General features: G+C 44.0%; 3 protein-coding genes across 3 annotated transcripts; 1 reads left to right on the top strand and 2 right to left on the bottom strand.

The window, feature by feature from the left end:
• Window positions 1-5,396: 5,396 nt before the first annotated feature.
• On the top strand, window positions 5,397-6,599 carry LOC112271900. Its single transcript, XM_024462124.1, has 4 exons — window positions 5,397-5,708; window positions 5,815-5,915; window positions 6,005-6,188; window positions 6,318-6,599. Exons 1-4 carry the CDS (start codon window positions 5,703-5,705, stop codon window positions 6,339-6,341), a joined length of 315 nt encoding a protein of 104 aa, XP_024317892.1. The 5' UTR covers window positions 5,397-5,702; the 3' UTR covers window positions 6,342-6,599.
• A 391-nt stretch (window positions 6,600-6,990) lies between these two features.
• LOC100833903 (protein FAR1-RELATED SEQUENCE 5) lies at window positions 6,991-9,687 on the bottom strand. The gene is made up of 2 exons (XM_010238426.1): window positions 7,515-9,687; window positions 6,991-7,175 (listed from the first exon to the last, which is right to left on the bottom strand). The coding sequence occupies exons 1-2, from the start codon at window positions 9,685-9,687 to the stop codon at window positions 6,991-6,993; spliced, it is 2,358 nt and encodes a 785-aa protein (XP_010236728.1).
• Window positions 9,688-11,934: 2,247 nt separating this feature from the next.
• Window positions 11,935-12,573, bottom strand: LOC104584234 (translation initiation factor IF-2-like). The gene is made up of 2 exons (XM_010238427.1): window positions 12,346-12,573; window positions 11,935-12,198 (listed from the first exon to the last, which is right to left on the bottom strand). The coding sequence occupies exons 1-2, from the start codon at window positions 12,571-12,573 to the stop codon at window positions 11,935-11,937; spliced, it is 492 nt and encodes a 163-aa protein (XP_010236729.1).
• Window positions 12,574-13,363: the final 790 nt, after the last annotated feature.

The raw sequence follows: 13,363 nt of genomic DNA on the forward strand, positions 1-13,363 counted from the left end.
CCCGAGGAGGTCCATTCCCTAGCGTGCAAATGGCCATGTTATCTGGATATTCTTCAGGGAAGTCACGGGCGCATGGATTGACTTAGCCATTTTCTGGCAAGCTTTGCATTTCCGCAATATGGTGATTGCGTCTTGCACCATGGTGGGCCAATAGAATCCCTGACGTAAGGCTTTTGTCGTGGTGGCCCTTGGCGCAAGATGGTGGCCGCATATCCCTGAATGGATTTCCAGGAGGAGCTTGGCTCCTCGGTCAGGAGTTATGCACTTAAGCAATGCAGCCGCTCCTTTCTTGTATAGGATGCCGTCGAGGAGGACGTACATTTTGGCTTTTGCGAGCAGAGTTTTGGCGCTTGGGCCTTCCGCTTCTTCGTCCACCTCGCCTTTCAAGGCACGGATAATCGGTGTCATCCAAGAGGGTGGAGCGTAGATGACCATGCTGGTCTTTGAAGCTTCGTCAAGGGCGTCGGCTTCTTCTTTTATGGATGGGGCGCGAATTACTTCGAAGAATGCACGGGTGGCAGCGGTTCTTTGGAACCGGCCGTTCGGGCTAACTTGTCAGCCAGGTGATTTTCTCCTCGTGGAATGCGTCGCACCTCCAAGCCCAGGAAATACCGTTCCATTTTGCGAACTTCTTCGATGTATTTCTTCATTCATTCATCAAGGCATTGATATGACTTGTCCATTTGGTTTCTCACCAGTTGGGAGTCTCCCTGGATGAGAAGGCGTCAGACTCCCATGGCCTTGGCCAGTCGAAGTCCGAGAAGTAGCGCCTCCTATTCTGCCATATTGTTGGTGGCATTGAAGTCAAGATGGGGGCGTACTCCAAGATCTTTCCTTCGGGGCTGATGAGTATAACTCCAGCCCCCGCACCATCGAGGCGCTTAGAGCCGTCGAACCTCATTATCCAATGTGGTTTGGGGGGCTCGGTCTTGGATGTGATTTCTTCGGTCGAGGCTGGTGGAGCATGCCACTCGGCCACGAAGTCAGCCAGGACTTGGGATTTTATGGCCGTTCTCGCCGTGAGTTCCAACGAGAAAGGCGCCAATTCCGTTGCCCATTTGGCGATTCTTCCGATGGCCTTCTTGTTGCCAAAGACTTCCTTGAGTGGGAAGGTAGTTGGCACCATGATGGTGTGGCCCATGAAGTAATGACGGAGCTTTCGAGAGGCCATGAGGAGGGCGTATGCGATCTTCTCGATCTGGGTGTACCGACCATTTGCTTCTCCCAAAGCTTCGCTCACGTAGTACACCGGGCGTTGTGAACCATCTTCTTCCTTCACGAGTGTTGCGCTTATGGCGACCGGGGTCGCGACGAGGTATAGGAGCAAAGGCTCCCCTTGTTTTGGGCTCGCGAGAAGTGGAGGGGTCGACAAATAGGTCTTGAGCTCTTCGAAGGCCCTTTGGGCTTCGTCGGTCCACTAAAAGTTGTTGAGGCTCCTCAGGGCTTTGAAGAAAGGGAGACCCTTTTCAGCTAACCGGGCGACGAATCGTCCTAGGGCCGCCATTTTTTACGCTAGGCGTTGCACATCTTTGACGGAGCGAGAAGGTTCCATCTCCAGGATGGCCCGAATTTTTTCCGGGTTGGCCTCGATCCCCCGTTGGGAGATAAGGAAGCCTAAGAGTTTCCCTCCTCGAACTCCAAATGCACACTTTTCCGGATTAGCTTCACGCCGTACTTGCGGAGATTGTCGAAGGTTTCACGCAGGTCCTTGGGATGAGTTCCTGCAATTAGACTTTTGATGACGGCGTCATCAACGTATATTTCGGCGTTCCTCCCCAATTGTTACTTGAGGATGAGGCTGATGAGGCATTGGAAAGTTGCGCCGGCATTCCTGAAACCAAAAGGCATCCTGCGATAGCAGAAGGTGCCGATGGGAGTGATGAAGCTGGTTTTCTCCTCGTCTTCCTTGGCCATGTGGACTTGGTGATATCCTGAATAGGCATCCAATAAACTCAACCTCTCGCATCCCGCCGTGGAGTCCCCGTTGGTCGATCCGAGGGAGCGGGTAGTCGTCCTTGGGGCACGCCTTGTTCAGGTCGGTAAAGTCGACACACATTCGCCACTTGCCGTTGGCCTTCTTCACCAAGACAGGATTGGCTAACCATTCGGGGTGCCAAACTTCTTGGATTAGCCTGGCGTCGGAAAGTTTGGCGATTTCTCGCTTGATGACCTCGCATCGCTCGGTGGAGAGTTTCCGAAGTTTTTGCTTTACGGGAGCTTTGTCGGGCCTTACGGTGAGGTGATGCTTCATGACGTCGCGCGGGACTCCTCCCATGTCGGAAGGCGACCAAGCAAAGAGATCAGAATTCTTGCGAAGTAGGTCGACGAGTTCTTCCTCGAGTTTACTCGGGAAGTCGGCCCCGATCTTCACCGTGCGCATGGCGTCTTCTTGGGAGACGCGTACTTCCTTGAGTTCTCCTTCGGGGAGGGGCTTAGGGATGCAGCGCTCCGGGTGATCGGTTCTGGATGCTCCTGCATTCGAAAACGTGTTGATACTCTTGGATGATTCTTCCTTTCCGGCGCACTTGGTCTCATGGCGGTAGAAGGTCTTCTTGTCGGAAGATTGCTCCGCGGACCCGTTATCATGCCTTTTGGACCCGGGATCTTCATACACAAGAAGTATATGAACAAAAGCATCTTTTTCAGTTTTACACTTTTTTTTCAGACGAAAGCCCAATCATTTGTTGTGTTATGTTTTTCCTTATCCCAATCCGCTTTCTTAGGGACCTTTTTGTTTGCTGTATTCATATGTGTAGTTACAAAAAAATATGGTTAACAACATTCCGCCCACACTGGAGTGTGCACTCAGCAAAACAGACGGGGATCACCATGAAGCAAATGTACTTGAACAGTTGCATCAAAACAAATCTTTCAACGACGGCATATGCAAACCACAAAATAGTGCTAGCCTAGCTCACATGGTGTCTCAGATAGAAATATGTAAGGAGATCAAGGAAGCTGAAGGGGAAACTGAAGGGAATTCGAAAAGAGAAAACGACAACAATGAAGTAATCCATTTTCAAGCAAGGAAATCATGTGGGTACTTTGTTTTTCATCTAAAGTTTTTGTTTATTTTTTATGGGTATTTCAGTTTTTATTCTATTTATCTGCCGCACCCCCACTGCCAGCAGCCCAGCCAAGTAACTTTTTTCTGGTGCCGCAGACAGCACAGGCGCTGCTTTTGATTCCATGGGAGGCCCAAAATCTGCTGATGTGAACTCAAAACCCATTTTCTCACTAGCAACCAAGGTGAGGTGATTTTGCTTTTGTGTTTTGTTTCTAATTTAATTTGTTATGTCCTTGGGCGAAAACAGTTTTTTTTCTGTCTTTTTTAATTTCTCATTTTTTTGCGCGTTAATTCCATGTTTTGTCTGTCTTATATTCTCCATTATCTCTTTTTTTTCCTAAATTATGCAGGCTGATTTTCTAAAGAGCAGACCAAAGCAAGTGATCCTGGCGCAACAACTAAAGGTGAGCGGCCTTTTTTTTCACGGACTCCCCGTGCTATTGGTTCTCAATTATTATTTCCAGTTCTTCCTTGTTTTTCTATGGGGCTTTTTTATACCAGCGTGCTGTTGCGTTTCTCATAACCTGTTTTTTGTTGCTTGTTTTGTTTGTTGTCCACATCCAAAAACAGGAGCGGATAAGAAGTATGTCTTTTTTGATAAATCAATGCCAACTTTTAGGTTGGCAGAGTTTTTAGATGAGAACGGCACTTTTATCGAAGAATCCGAGCTCAGAAGGCCTGTGGGTCATGATTTCCAAGAAGAAGTCGGCATGGCTGAACGCAAAAAGTTTAATGCTGCTTTCTGCAAACAGGCTTGTCCTTTTTCATCTGATGTTTATTTACTATCTTCTGTACTCATTTTTTGCTCAGGAATCACTTTCTTTCGAATATAATGTTATGGGTCTTTCTATTTTTTTTCTGTCCTCGCTCAGGGGTTATTTGATAGCAATAATAAAGACAGGAGCGAAGACTGTGGCAGCGAAGCAAATCAGAAAGAGAGAACATCTGTTGTACGATGCCGCCCTACTGAATTTTTTTATCTTTTTTCATTAAGACGTTTGTGGGGAGGCCTAATTTTTCATGCTTATTTGTTCATTTTTTTCTTCTTTTTTCCACAAACTCCAGGGCCTTGAAATTTATTCTAGCAAACAAGAGCATGAAAGTGAATTACATATACAGTGTGCACAAAATCCAAGAAGCTATAGCAGTTACTACTCTCCCAATTCAATGTCACCAATAAAACCAACTGATTTGTTCAATGCCGCCTCTGTAAGTTGATGGGTTTTTGTCTCATCTGTCTATTTTTTTCTCTTGTTTTCTTTTGGGGGGAACTAATACAATGTTGTTTTTCTTTTGCAACTACAAGAGTCTCCAGATGTAATGTTCATTGGTGAAACAAGATTTAAGATGGACTACACTGACAACTATCAAGACTTACAAGTAAAAAGCCATTCTTGTTATGTGGTCTCTTTTTTCACATGCCATTGTTTGGTTTTGTAAAATTTAACTATTTTTTTTCATATGCCCTTTTTTTTTGGTCTTGACTTTTTTTTTCAACACTCATGCGTAGAAATCACCTGAAGTCATATGTCTCGGAGAAAGGAAATTCAATGAAACGTGTAATGTATTGGGTGACATAACAAACAAACACTACAATGCCGTATCACACGAGAGACGCTACATTACAGGTACCAGCAGATCTTCGCCAGTGAAGGAAATTGCAAACCCAAAAAGGGTTTGTCAACCAAGTAAATATATGGTCTCACCCTACGATACAGGAGCAACAAAAGCACCAACAAGAGTAGAGCTGAGGTACTACGAGGCAATGGTGAGGCTAGCCAGCGATGAAAACAATTAACAGTAAGTATATTTTTTTTCCCTTTTTGTTGGTACCTTTTTTTTCATGTACCATGCTTTGTTGATATGTTTTGTCTGCTGCTTTTTCTAATTTCTTGATATGTTTGTTTTCACAGCCGTTTGGCATTCAATATCGACAATGTCAGGGTGTCACATCAAATGTTTGGCAATTCAATGCAAAAAGAAGGCTGGGTGGAAGCAATGTAATAAATGCTTTCTGTCGCCAATTGTTTAGAGAAAATCATCCAGCTAGATCAAAGAGGCATTGCTTCTTCCACTGCAGTAGCGTAAGTGTCTTTTTTTCCCCAGCATTTTTGGTTTCGCTTTTTTCTTCACTTCGTCCGTTTTTGTGTGTGCATAATTGCTTGAGCCTAACTACGCGTGCTCGGTACACCCCCACGCACGCCCATCATATGATTTTTTTACCGGAGTATTTTCTCCAGAAGTACCAAAATGAGAAGAGGAAAAAGGTCATGAAGGACTTGGTTCTGTACTCTTTTGATGGAGCAGGATCCGCGAAACCGCTTCATCTAACAGATTTGGTACGTGTTTTCTTTTTTTCTCTTTTTCCCCTGTTTTTCTTTTTTGTGCCCCCTTAATTCAGATTTGGCTGCTATGCCTCATGTCAGGTTTTGTTTTTACTTTGCAAGACCTTTTTTTTTCACGCACCAAAATCAACAGCTTTGATTGGATACCTTTTTTTTATTGACAGCTTTGCTTCCCATCTTTGTGGCAATCCCATTGGTTCCTCTTCGTTGTTGATGTGATGGACGAGAAATTCATATTCTTGGACTCTCTGTTAAGTGCAAACAGCGATTAGCATCGCGGAATCAAGGAAATGATGGTAACTTTTTTTGTCCCCTGATGTGTGTTTTTCTTTTTATTACAACGATGATCTTTTTTTCTCCGTGGGGCAATTCATTTTGACGGGACTATTTATTTTCATCAAGATCAAAAACTTTGTCGATGTTTGGAACGAGAGTGGTGCAAAAGAACAACCTTTCAGCAATTTTCATATTGTCTACCCAAAAGTACCAACTCAAGGAAACAGGTCAGTTTCTCTGTATTTTTTTCTCATTAACTTTATTTTTGTTTTTAGCACTTTTCTTCTGGGTTATATGATGTCCGGCTACTCTGCAGTGATGATTGCGGCATATATGTTATGAAATTTATGGAACTTTGGTCGCAAGGGAGCCAGCAGCCATGTGTCTTGTTAAGATCAGATGTACAGAACTTCAGAGTGAAGCTAGCTAATCGGTTGATGTTCTCGCAAGACAACATTGAAGACCAAGCCAAGAAGTTGGTTATGACTTTTAGCGAAGCTGTATGTCTTTCTCTTTTTTTCTGTGTTATCTGCTTTTTTATCTTTCCTTTTTTTTTTTGTTGCTGCCCCCGTCCATCTTTCTATTTTTTTTTCACAGCTGATGTTGTTACTCCTTTTTGTTTATCACAGCAGCAGAGACCAATCGAAGTGTGAGGCCTTCTTTTCTTAGCGCGCGATGTGCGGGGTGGTGCAAAGCAAAAACAAGCGAATTGCCAAGCGAGAGTTGTAGAGAGTGCTAGTTCGAGACTTTTTTTTATCATTCCTTGACAGTCAAAATTTGCTCTGTAATCTTCTTCTTTTTTTCTGTACACAACTGCTATACGTTTGGTTCAGCACTTTGCTTAACTTTTCTAGCCAGACTGATTCAGAGGGGCAGCGTGATAATTCTGATGCTTCATATTAATTGTCACAGTCAGTGGAGCATCTTGTTTTTTATGTGTTTTTTTTTCTGGACCTTGAGTTTTCACATGTATTTTCTTGTTCTATTATTCAAGTCCTTATATTCAATAGCTTACATTACAAATCCATTATATAATATAACTAATCTTTTACGAAAATGAAACATAGCACCCAGGGGAGCGGGGGGTGTTTCGGTTCTTCATGCAGTCTCATAATATCCGCAGTCGACATAATTTAACAGAAAAAAGGAAGACTCCACTTCAGTTGTCTGATCAAGTGGTTTTCTAGGAAAAGGAAACGTAAGTAACCCATCTTCTGAATCTTTTCTTCTGTCCCCCCTTTTTGTTTTTTCTCTTTGATGAGTGATAGCACTTTTTTTTTCATGGGCTTCTTCATCATTTTTTTAACCTGCTCTTGCGACTTTGGCTGCTTCCAGGTCCATCCTACGAAGAATGTGCTCAGCCGCTTCAACAGTGACGACACTTGTTGATCCTTCGTTCCGACTCGTCTCGATGTTGCCGGTAGGCTTGCCACCACCTCCTTTCTTCTGAACTTTTCTAGTTTGCTTTTTTGTGCCTTGAGCACATCCTGAAAATTGGAACATGTCAGTTATTGTATCTGTATATAGCAACAATGCATTTTTTTTCTTCTTCCGGCACAATGTTGTTTTTCACATGCAGGTTTTTTTCGTTTTCCAAAATGATATATGTTTTTTTTTTGAAATTATGTTCTAACCTTTTTCATGTGTAACGGGGAGGGGGGGGGCCTTGGTCCTCTTCTATTTTTTGATCTCACTCCTATCCAGATGGAGCATTGTGCATGTAGCTATGTTGTGGTCATGCGAGCCGCAATGGCTACATGTGATCCGTTGTTTTGTAAATATGCGCTCAACCACAGATTTCATCCTGCCAGTCCCTCTTGGCCTACCCTTAGCAGTAGCAACCGTTGGATCATTTATTTGGATGTGCGGCTTTGGTTGAACAGGCACAGCACTAGGTTCTGCTGCATTTGGATTACCTTGTCCACTACCTTCATCACTCGAGCCTTTTCTACCTTCACGCGCAGCAGCATTTGCATGCAACTTCTCCTGCAGCCTTTTTGCTTCCTCAACAAGCATCAAGTAGTCCTCATTGTGTTGTGCGCCTTCAGATGATATATCTGTGTACCAGCGACATAGTATGTTGTATCTGAGCTGGCTGTTTCCGCATGTCAACTCTCGGGGGATATTGTATCTTTTGTCCCTCTCTACTTTCCTGTCTCTTGGCCTCCAACGTTGAATTATGTATTTGTCTGGTATCCGTGGGATGTTAAGGTGAATGAGAACTTTCAGGATATGTGCACACAATATGCCATCTTTCTGGAATTTGCAGCACAAGCACGCAAAATCTTTATTCTTCATGTCCACAGCCACAACATACCTCCTCGACCTGAATTCCATTGCTGCATAGTAATTTGATTTGTAGACTTCATATTTTTCAAAGCGCTGGACCTCATCCACATGGAGGTTTGATGTGAATCTGAGCTGTTTTTGGAATTTGTAGAATATTGCTCTGTTGTATGCTTTGCCTGTCACTATTTCCATCTCTGAACAGTGTATATATGAAGGGTTTGTTGTTCTTGTGACAAGGTCAAGTTCTTTCTCTTTCTCTTCTATATTTTCCGCTATAGTCTGATATTCACCCAAAAGACTTATCACAGTGTATGTTGAGCAAACATTATCTTTGAATATTGCATTAGTGCCCTCACTTCTAGTTGTTGAGTTTATGAATGGGAAAAAAACATTCTTGTAGTACACTGGAACAAACCTGCGTCTGTCCAACCACATGTCCTGTAAGTATTTTATGTCCTCTACTCCATATTTTACAATCATCTGTGGCCCCAATTCCTCAAACTCCTCTTTTGTCAGTGTGTTGTTCAGGATGTCATTAAACTCTTCATGCAGATTTCTTTTCGTTGCAAAGGCTTTCGCACACCTCTCCTCTGCTTTTTTCTTTATGTGCCATAGACAGTTCCTGTGAGTTACATTCTTGAACACTAGAGGTATAGCTTGTTTCATGGCCACATCTTGGTCAGTGATTATAGACACTGGGTGCTTCCCATGCATACGGTGAAGGAAAGTCTCAAAAAGCCATTTGAAGGTTTCAATCGTCTCGTTCTCTAGTATAGAACAACCAAACAAGCAGTTGCTGCCATGTCCTGTTATGCCTACAAACGGAGAAAACGGCAAATTATATCTGTTTGTTCCGTAGGTTGTGTCAAAGCTCACGCAGTCTCCATACGCTTCATAGAGCCGCCTTGCATTGCTGTCAGCCCAGAACAAGCTTTTTACGGTGTTGTTCACATCCAATTTTATTGCAAAATAAAACAATGGATCCAGCGATTCTCTTTTTGTAAAGTACTCGGACACCTGCATCATGTCATTAGTCCTGCTTTCTTGCTTGATTGCTGTCATGTAGTTACTGACGTATTTCTTGTTATATGGCACCGCTTTTATCCCTCCTCTGTAAACAGCTAGGATGCCCATTATCTTCCTAGTGGGGAGCTTTACAGCGTTCAATGTACGGATCAGTTGTTTCTCTTCATTTGTCATGTGTTTGTGCGATATGAGAAACCTTGTTTCGTCTGGAGGGCTGAGTTCATGGTTGTGCTCAACCTCCAGGGTTATGACCTCCCACTTGCCCGACCTTAGGGATATAACCATCTGTGCTTTGCAATCAGTTACCTCTAGTAAATTCCTCTTTCTCTTCTTTTGTGGCTGCAAGCCCTGAATAACTTTCTTCTCTGCTCTTCTAATTTGTTCATCTCTTCTCTTTTCTCCCTGCTTTTCTTTATCCAACACTTTGCCACAACGGTTGCACTTGAAAGTATGCCTTGTTGGTTTGCCAATGTCCCTCTTCCTAGAATGATAACAAGAAGCTTTTTTGGCAGATGATCCAGACACAGAAGCATATGTGTTGTAAAACTCATAAGCTTCTTTATCACTGTCAAATAGCATTCCCATCCGAGGCACAAGACTGTCCCTTACTTCTTGGCTGCTAGTAACTGCTTCTGTAATAACTTCATTGTCCAAGAATATATCAATATCTTCCTCAGATAGCATATCAACCGTATGTTCCTTTGTTTGGTCATTCTCTTTTGTGTTCTCTTGTCACATTCTTTTTTTTTTGTTGTTCAGCCTTGTGTTGTTCCCCGTGTCCCCCGTATCCTGTTTCTGATTGATTGCTGTTGGTTGTCCTGGTCCCGCTCGTATCTAGGACTATTGAAAGATCAAGTATGTCACAGAGGGGGGTGAATGTGACTAGTTTAATTCATTTCTTCAAAATGAAGACTGAAGACTGAAGACAGTCACAGTACTTCAACAATTTTAGAATAGCTGCGGAAAGAAAGATGAACAGGTTTAGTAGCAGCAATGAAAACAGAACACACTGAATCAGTTATATTTCACAAAGTAAAGTTGAGGAACGAAATCACCAAGACTGAAGACACAGGGATTTGTTTCCGAAGTTCAGATTGTTGGCACAATCCTACGTCTCCGTTGAGGGGGCTAAGTCACACAAGACTCGCCGACACACAAGTCCACCCAATCCTCCTGAGCTAAGACCGAAGTCTCGCCTAGTTACTCGTGGTAGATCTTGAGGTGATCTCCGGACCTTCACAGACTGGTTGATAGCAAATCACAATTTTCGATTGCTCTTTAACATTGACTCCTAGCCGTCTAGGTGATGCCAATCACCAAGAGTAACAAGCTTCAAGTGCTCGGCTAGAGAGGGGATCCCCTTCTTCACGCTCAATTCAGCTCTAAGGATTTTATCAGGTGTTCTACAAAACAACTCACTCGGGATCACCGCTGAATTCTTCGGGGTGGGTCGTCTTATATAGCCTTGGCCACGGCTGATCTAGCCGTTGTGACCCGTTGGATAAAGTAAATTTGAGCCTCCAGCTCACACTTTATCACTTCGTCTCACAACGGTTAGATTAGGTAGTCAAGCACGAAAGCGACAGATTTTCAAACACATTTGAACCCAGAGTGAAGACTTCACGCGGAAGTTTCTGTGAAGCGTGAAATGCTTCATTCTTCACTCCGACGGAAAACACAAACTGAAAATGGTTTTCGCCTAAACTGAACATGAAGAATAAGGTTTCACCTAAACCAGCTCCACACTTCAAACCCCCCTTAATAGTACGGCGTTCCTATACTCAAGTGAAGAAAAAGTTACGGAAAGATCTATGAAGAATGTTATGCTTCACGTTCTTCACTGAGTTCTTCATACTCCACGCCAGTACCTGTACTTCAATTTTTAGGAGTCATCGATGCTGGTTAAACCAACTCTTCTGAGGAACTAAAACCTGAAACACTCAGTGTACCTTATTAGTTCCTCAACCATGTTGTCATCATTCATCAAAACTCATACAGGGGCAAGGTTTCCCTTTCAACTATCATGCGAGCCTGCAGCAGCCGCGTACGAGTCTGTTCTTTCCATGTTGTGTGCAAATGGAGTGTCTCCACCCATATGCGCCCGCTCTTGCTGATTTGTTGTGCTGCTCTGGTTACCATAATTTATGCTTGATGTGCCAGGTGGTTCTGGTGCATGGTGTCTGTACCCTGACTGCTCTGGCCATTGCGTGTCAAGGGAAACTGCTTCATCATCTGAAGGGATGTTATGGTTCGTATGTATTGGATCATCAACATTTTCTGGTGTTCTGTGGCTGCCCCCAGCTCTGTCAGTTATCATGAACATTTGGTTCTGTAAAGTAAGTGTTAGTTTTTTTTTTACCAACAACATCATGCTTCTATGTTTTTTTCTTTTTCTGGACTGAGTTATACCTCTTTACCCATAGGCTCAAACAACAAGCCAGGATCTGTCGTAGATATATTATCCTGCAATGAGAATGTTTTTTTCTAAATGTTAGCCAATTTTTACACACAAAGCATGTACTGATTTTTTTTGACACTGTGCATTTTTTATTCTCACAGTTTCGTGTGGGTATCCACTGATTCAGTGCAAGGTAACGAGCTGCTGGTGGGGGGTTCCTCAGGACGGATGATGTCTTCTTGGTTCTTCCCCAACACCTCATCTCCTTCTTCCTGTTGAGCGGTGTGCTCAGACAGTACTGTGAGGGATGGAGCAGCTTGTTCCTGTTACTCAGCAAGTGAAGTAAGCTTGACTGTTGATGTATCTAGCACACGTGTGTCAATAGCTTTCTTCACAAAAACTGCCACAGATGATGAAGTGAAGGAACTTCTTCCGGCAGGAACTTTGATCTTCAGACCAAACTCTTTGGCAGTCTTCTTCACTTCAGCGATCTGAGACGCCTGACGAGTCATAGTAAACTTCTTTGGACCGGTCTAAGGTAAATCCTGACTTTCTTCAGTGTCAGAGGGGACAACTGAGTCATGTCTGGCCTTGAGGCCGATCTCACGACGAGTCTCACGAGCTGCATCCCTCGTCTTCTCATATTCTGTCTTCTCCCGATCAACTTCTTCATTTCCGCCTTGTACTTCAGGCATTTTCTCGGCGGCTTTCTTCCTTGCTTCACTCTTAGCCTTATCAGCCTTCAGGCTTTCGGCTGCTTGTTTCATCTGCTCAGCGAGCAGAGCTTTCTTCTTCTTCTTCTCAAGCTCAGCTTGAGTTTTCAACGCAAGTTTTTTTTCTTTCTTCAGGGCGATGACGTCAGCCCTTTTCTTCTCTTCAGCTTCCTTCTCAGCCTTCTTCTTTTGCAATTCAGCAGCTTTCTTCTCCTTCAAGGCAGCTTCTGCCTTCTCCTTCTCAACACGTTCCTTCTCAGCACGGTCTTCTTCTCCTAACCGCCTGGCAACACGCAAGCTGCGGTTCTGTTCCCATTCTTCAGCCCGAGTCTTGGCAACAATCAGGCCTTCAACATGGCTCATGAGGGAATCCCGGAGCGTTCCTTCATTGAAAGCAGCAAGCAGAACTGGATCAATGTGAACAACTTGAGAAGGATATGGAATTTCTCCAGAGGCCATGGCAGCAGCAGTAGAAGCAGCAGCATCCTTGGATGAGGAGCCGGGTCCAACAGCAGAGGCTTTTCTAGCTTTCTTCAGATCCTTCTTGAACTATTTCTCTGCGTCTTCAGCGGCTTTCCTCTGCTCAAGCACCTTGTCCTTGCCTTTGGTGTCTTCACTGGGCTTGTTGTGAGGCGCAAGAGGAGGCAGTGAAGAACCTCTGATTCTGGATGCTCTGGCAGGACCGCGCAATTCAACGGCAGGTTCAGACAGGAATACATCGCTGTTTTCAGTGTCTGAAGCCTTCTTGGACTTGGGCTTCTTTGAGAGGTCAACGTAGTTGATATCTCTGATGATCTGCAGAGCTCTTCTGTTGAATTCCTCACGGTGAGGTCCGCCTTCCTTGTGGGCAATCTTGAATTTTCCCAGCTTGGGAGCCGAAAAATACAGGTTGGCACTCTCCGCTTCCTTCATTCTTCTCTGAATCTCAGCGGCTAACACACGAGAGTGCTTGCGGATTATGTGCTGGAGACGGTGCTTTCTCTTCATTCTAGTCTCCTCTTCCACATCTTCTTCTGAAGAATAGAAGACAAGGATTTCTTCAGCAGTGGGAGCAGGCACGTCCTTGAACTTCTTCACCTTCTCCTTCTTCTCTGCCTTGGGCTTAGACGCCACTTTCTTTCCACGACTGGGCAATACTTCACCAGGCCGTGGGGAATTGATGGCATACTTCAGGCGTACACCAGGAGAGGGTGTCACTCTCAGAGGCACAGGGTCTTCAATTTCTTCATCTGAGTCTTCAATGTTTGCT

Source organism: Brachypodium distachyon, chromosome 3 (assembly GCF_000005505.3).
Source record: "Brachypodium distachyon strain Bd21 chromosome 3, Brachypodium_distachyon_v3.0, whole genome shotgun sequence".
NCBI lineage: Eukaryota > Viridiplantae > Streptophyta > Magnoliopsida > Poales > Poaceae > Brachypodium > Brachypodium distachyon.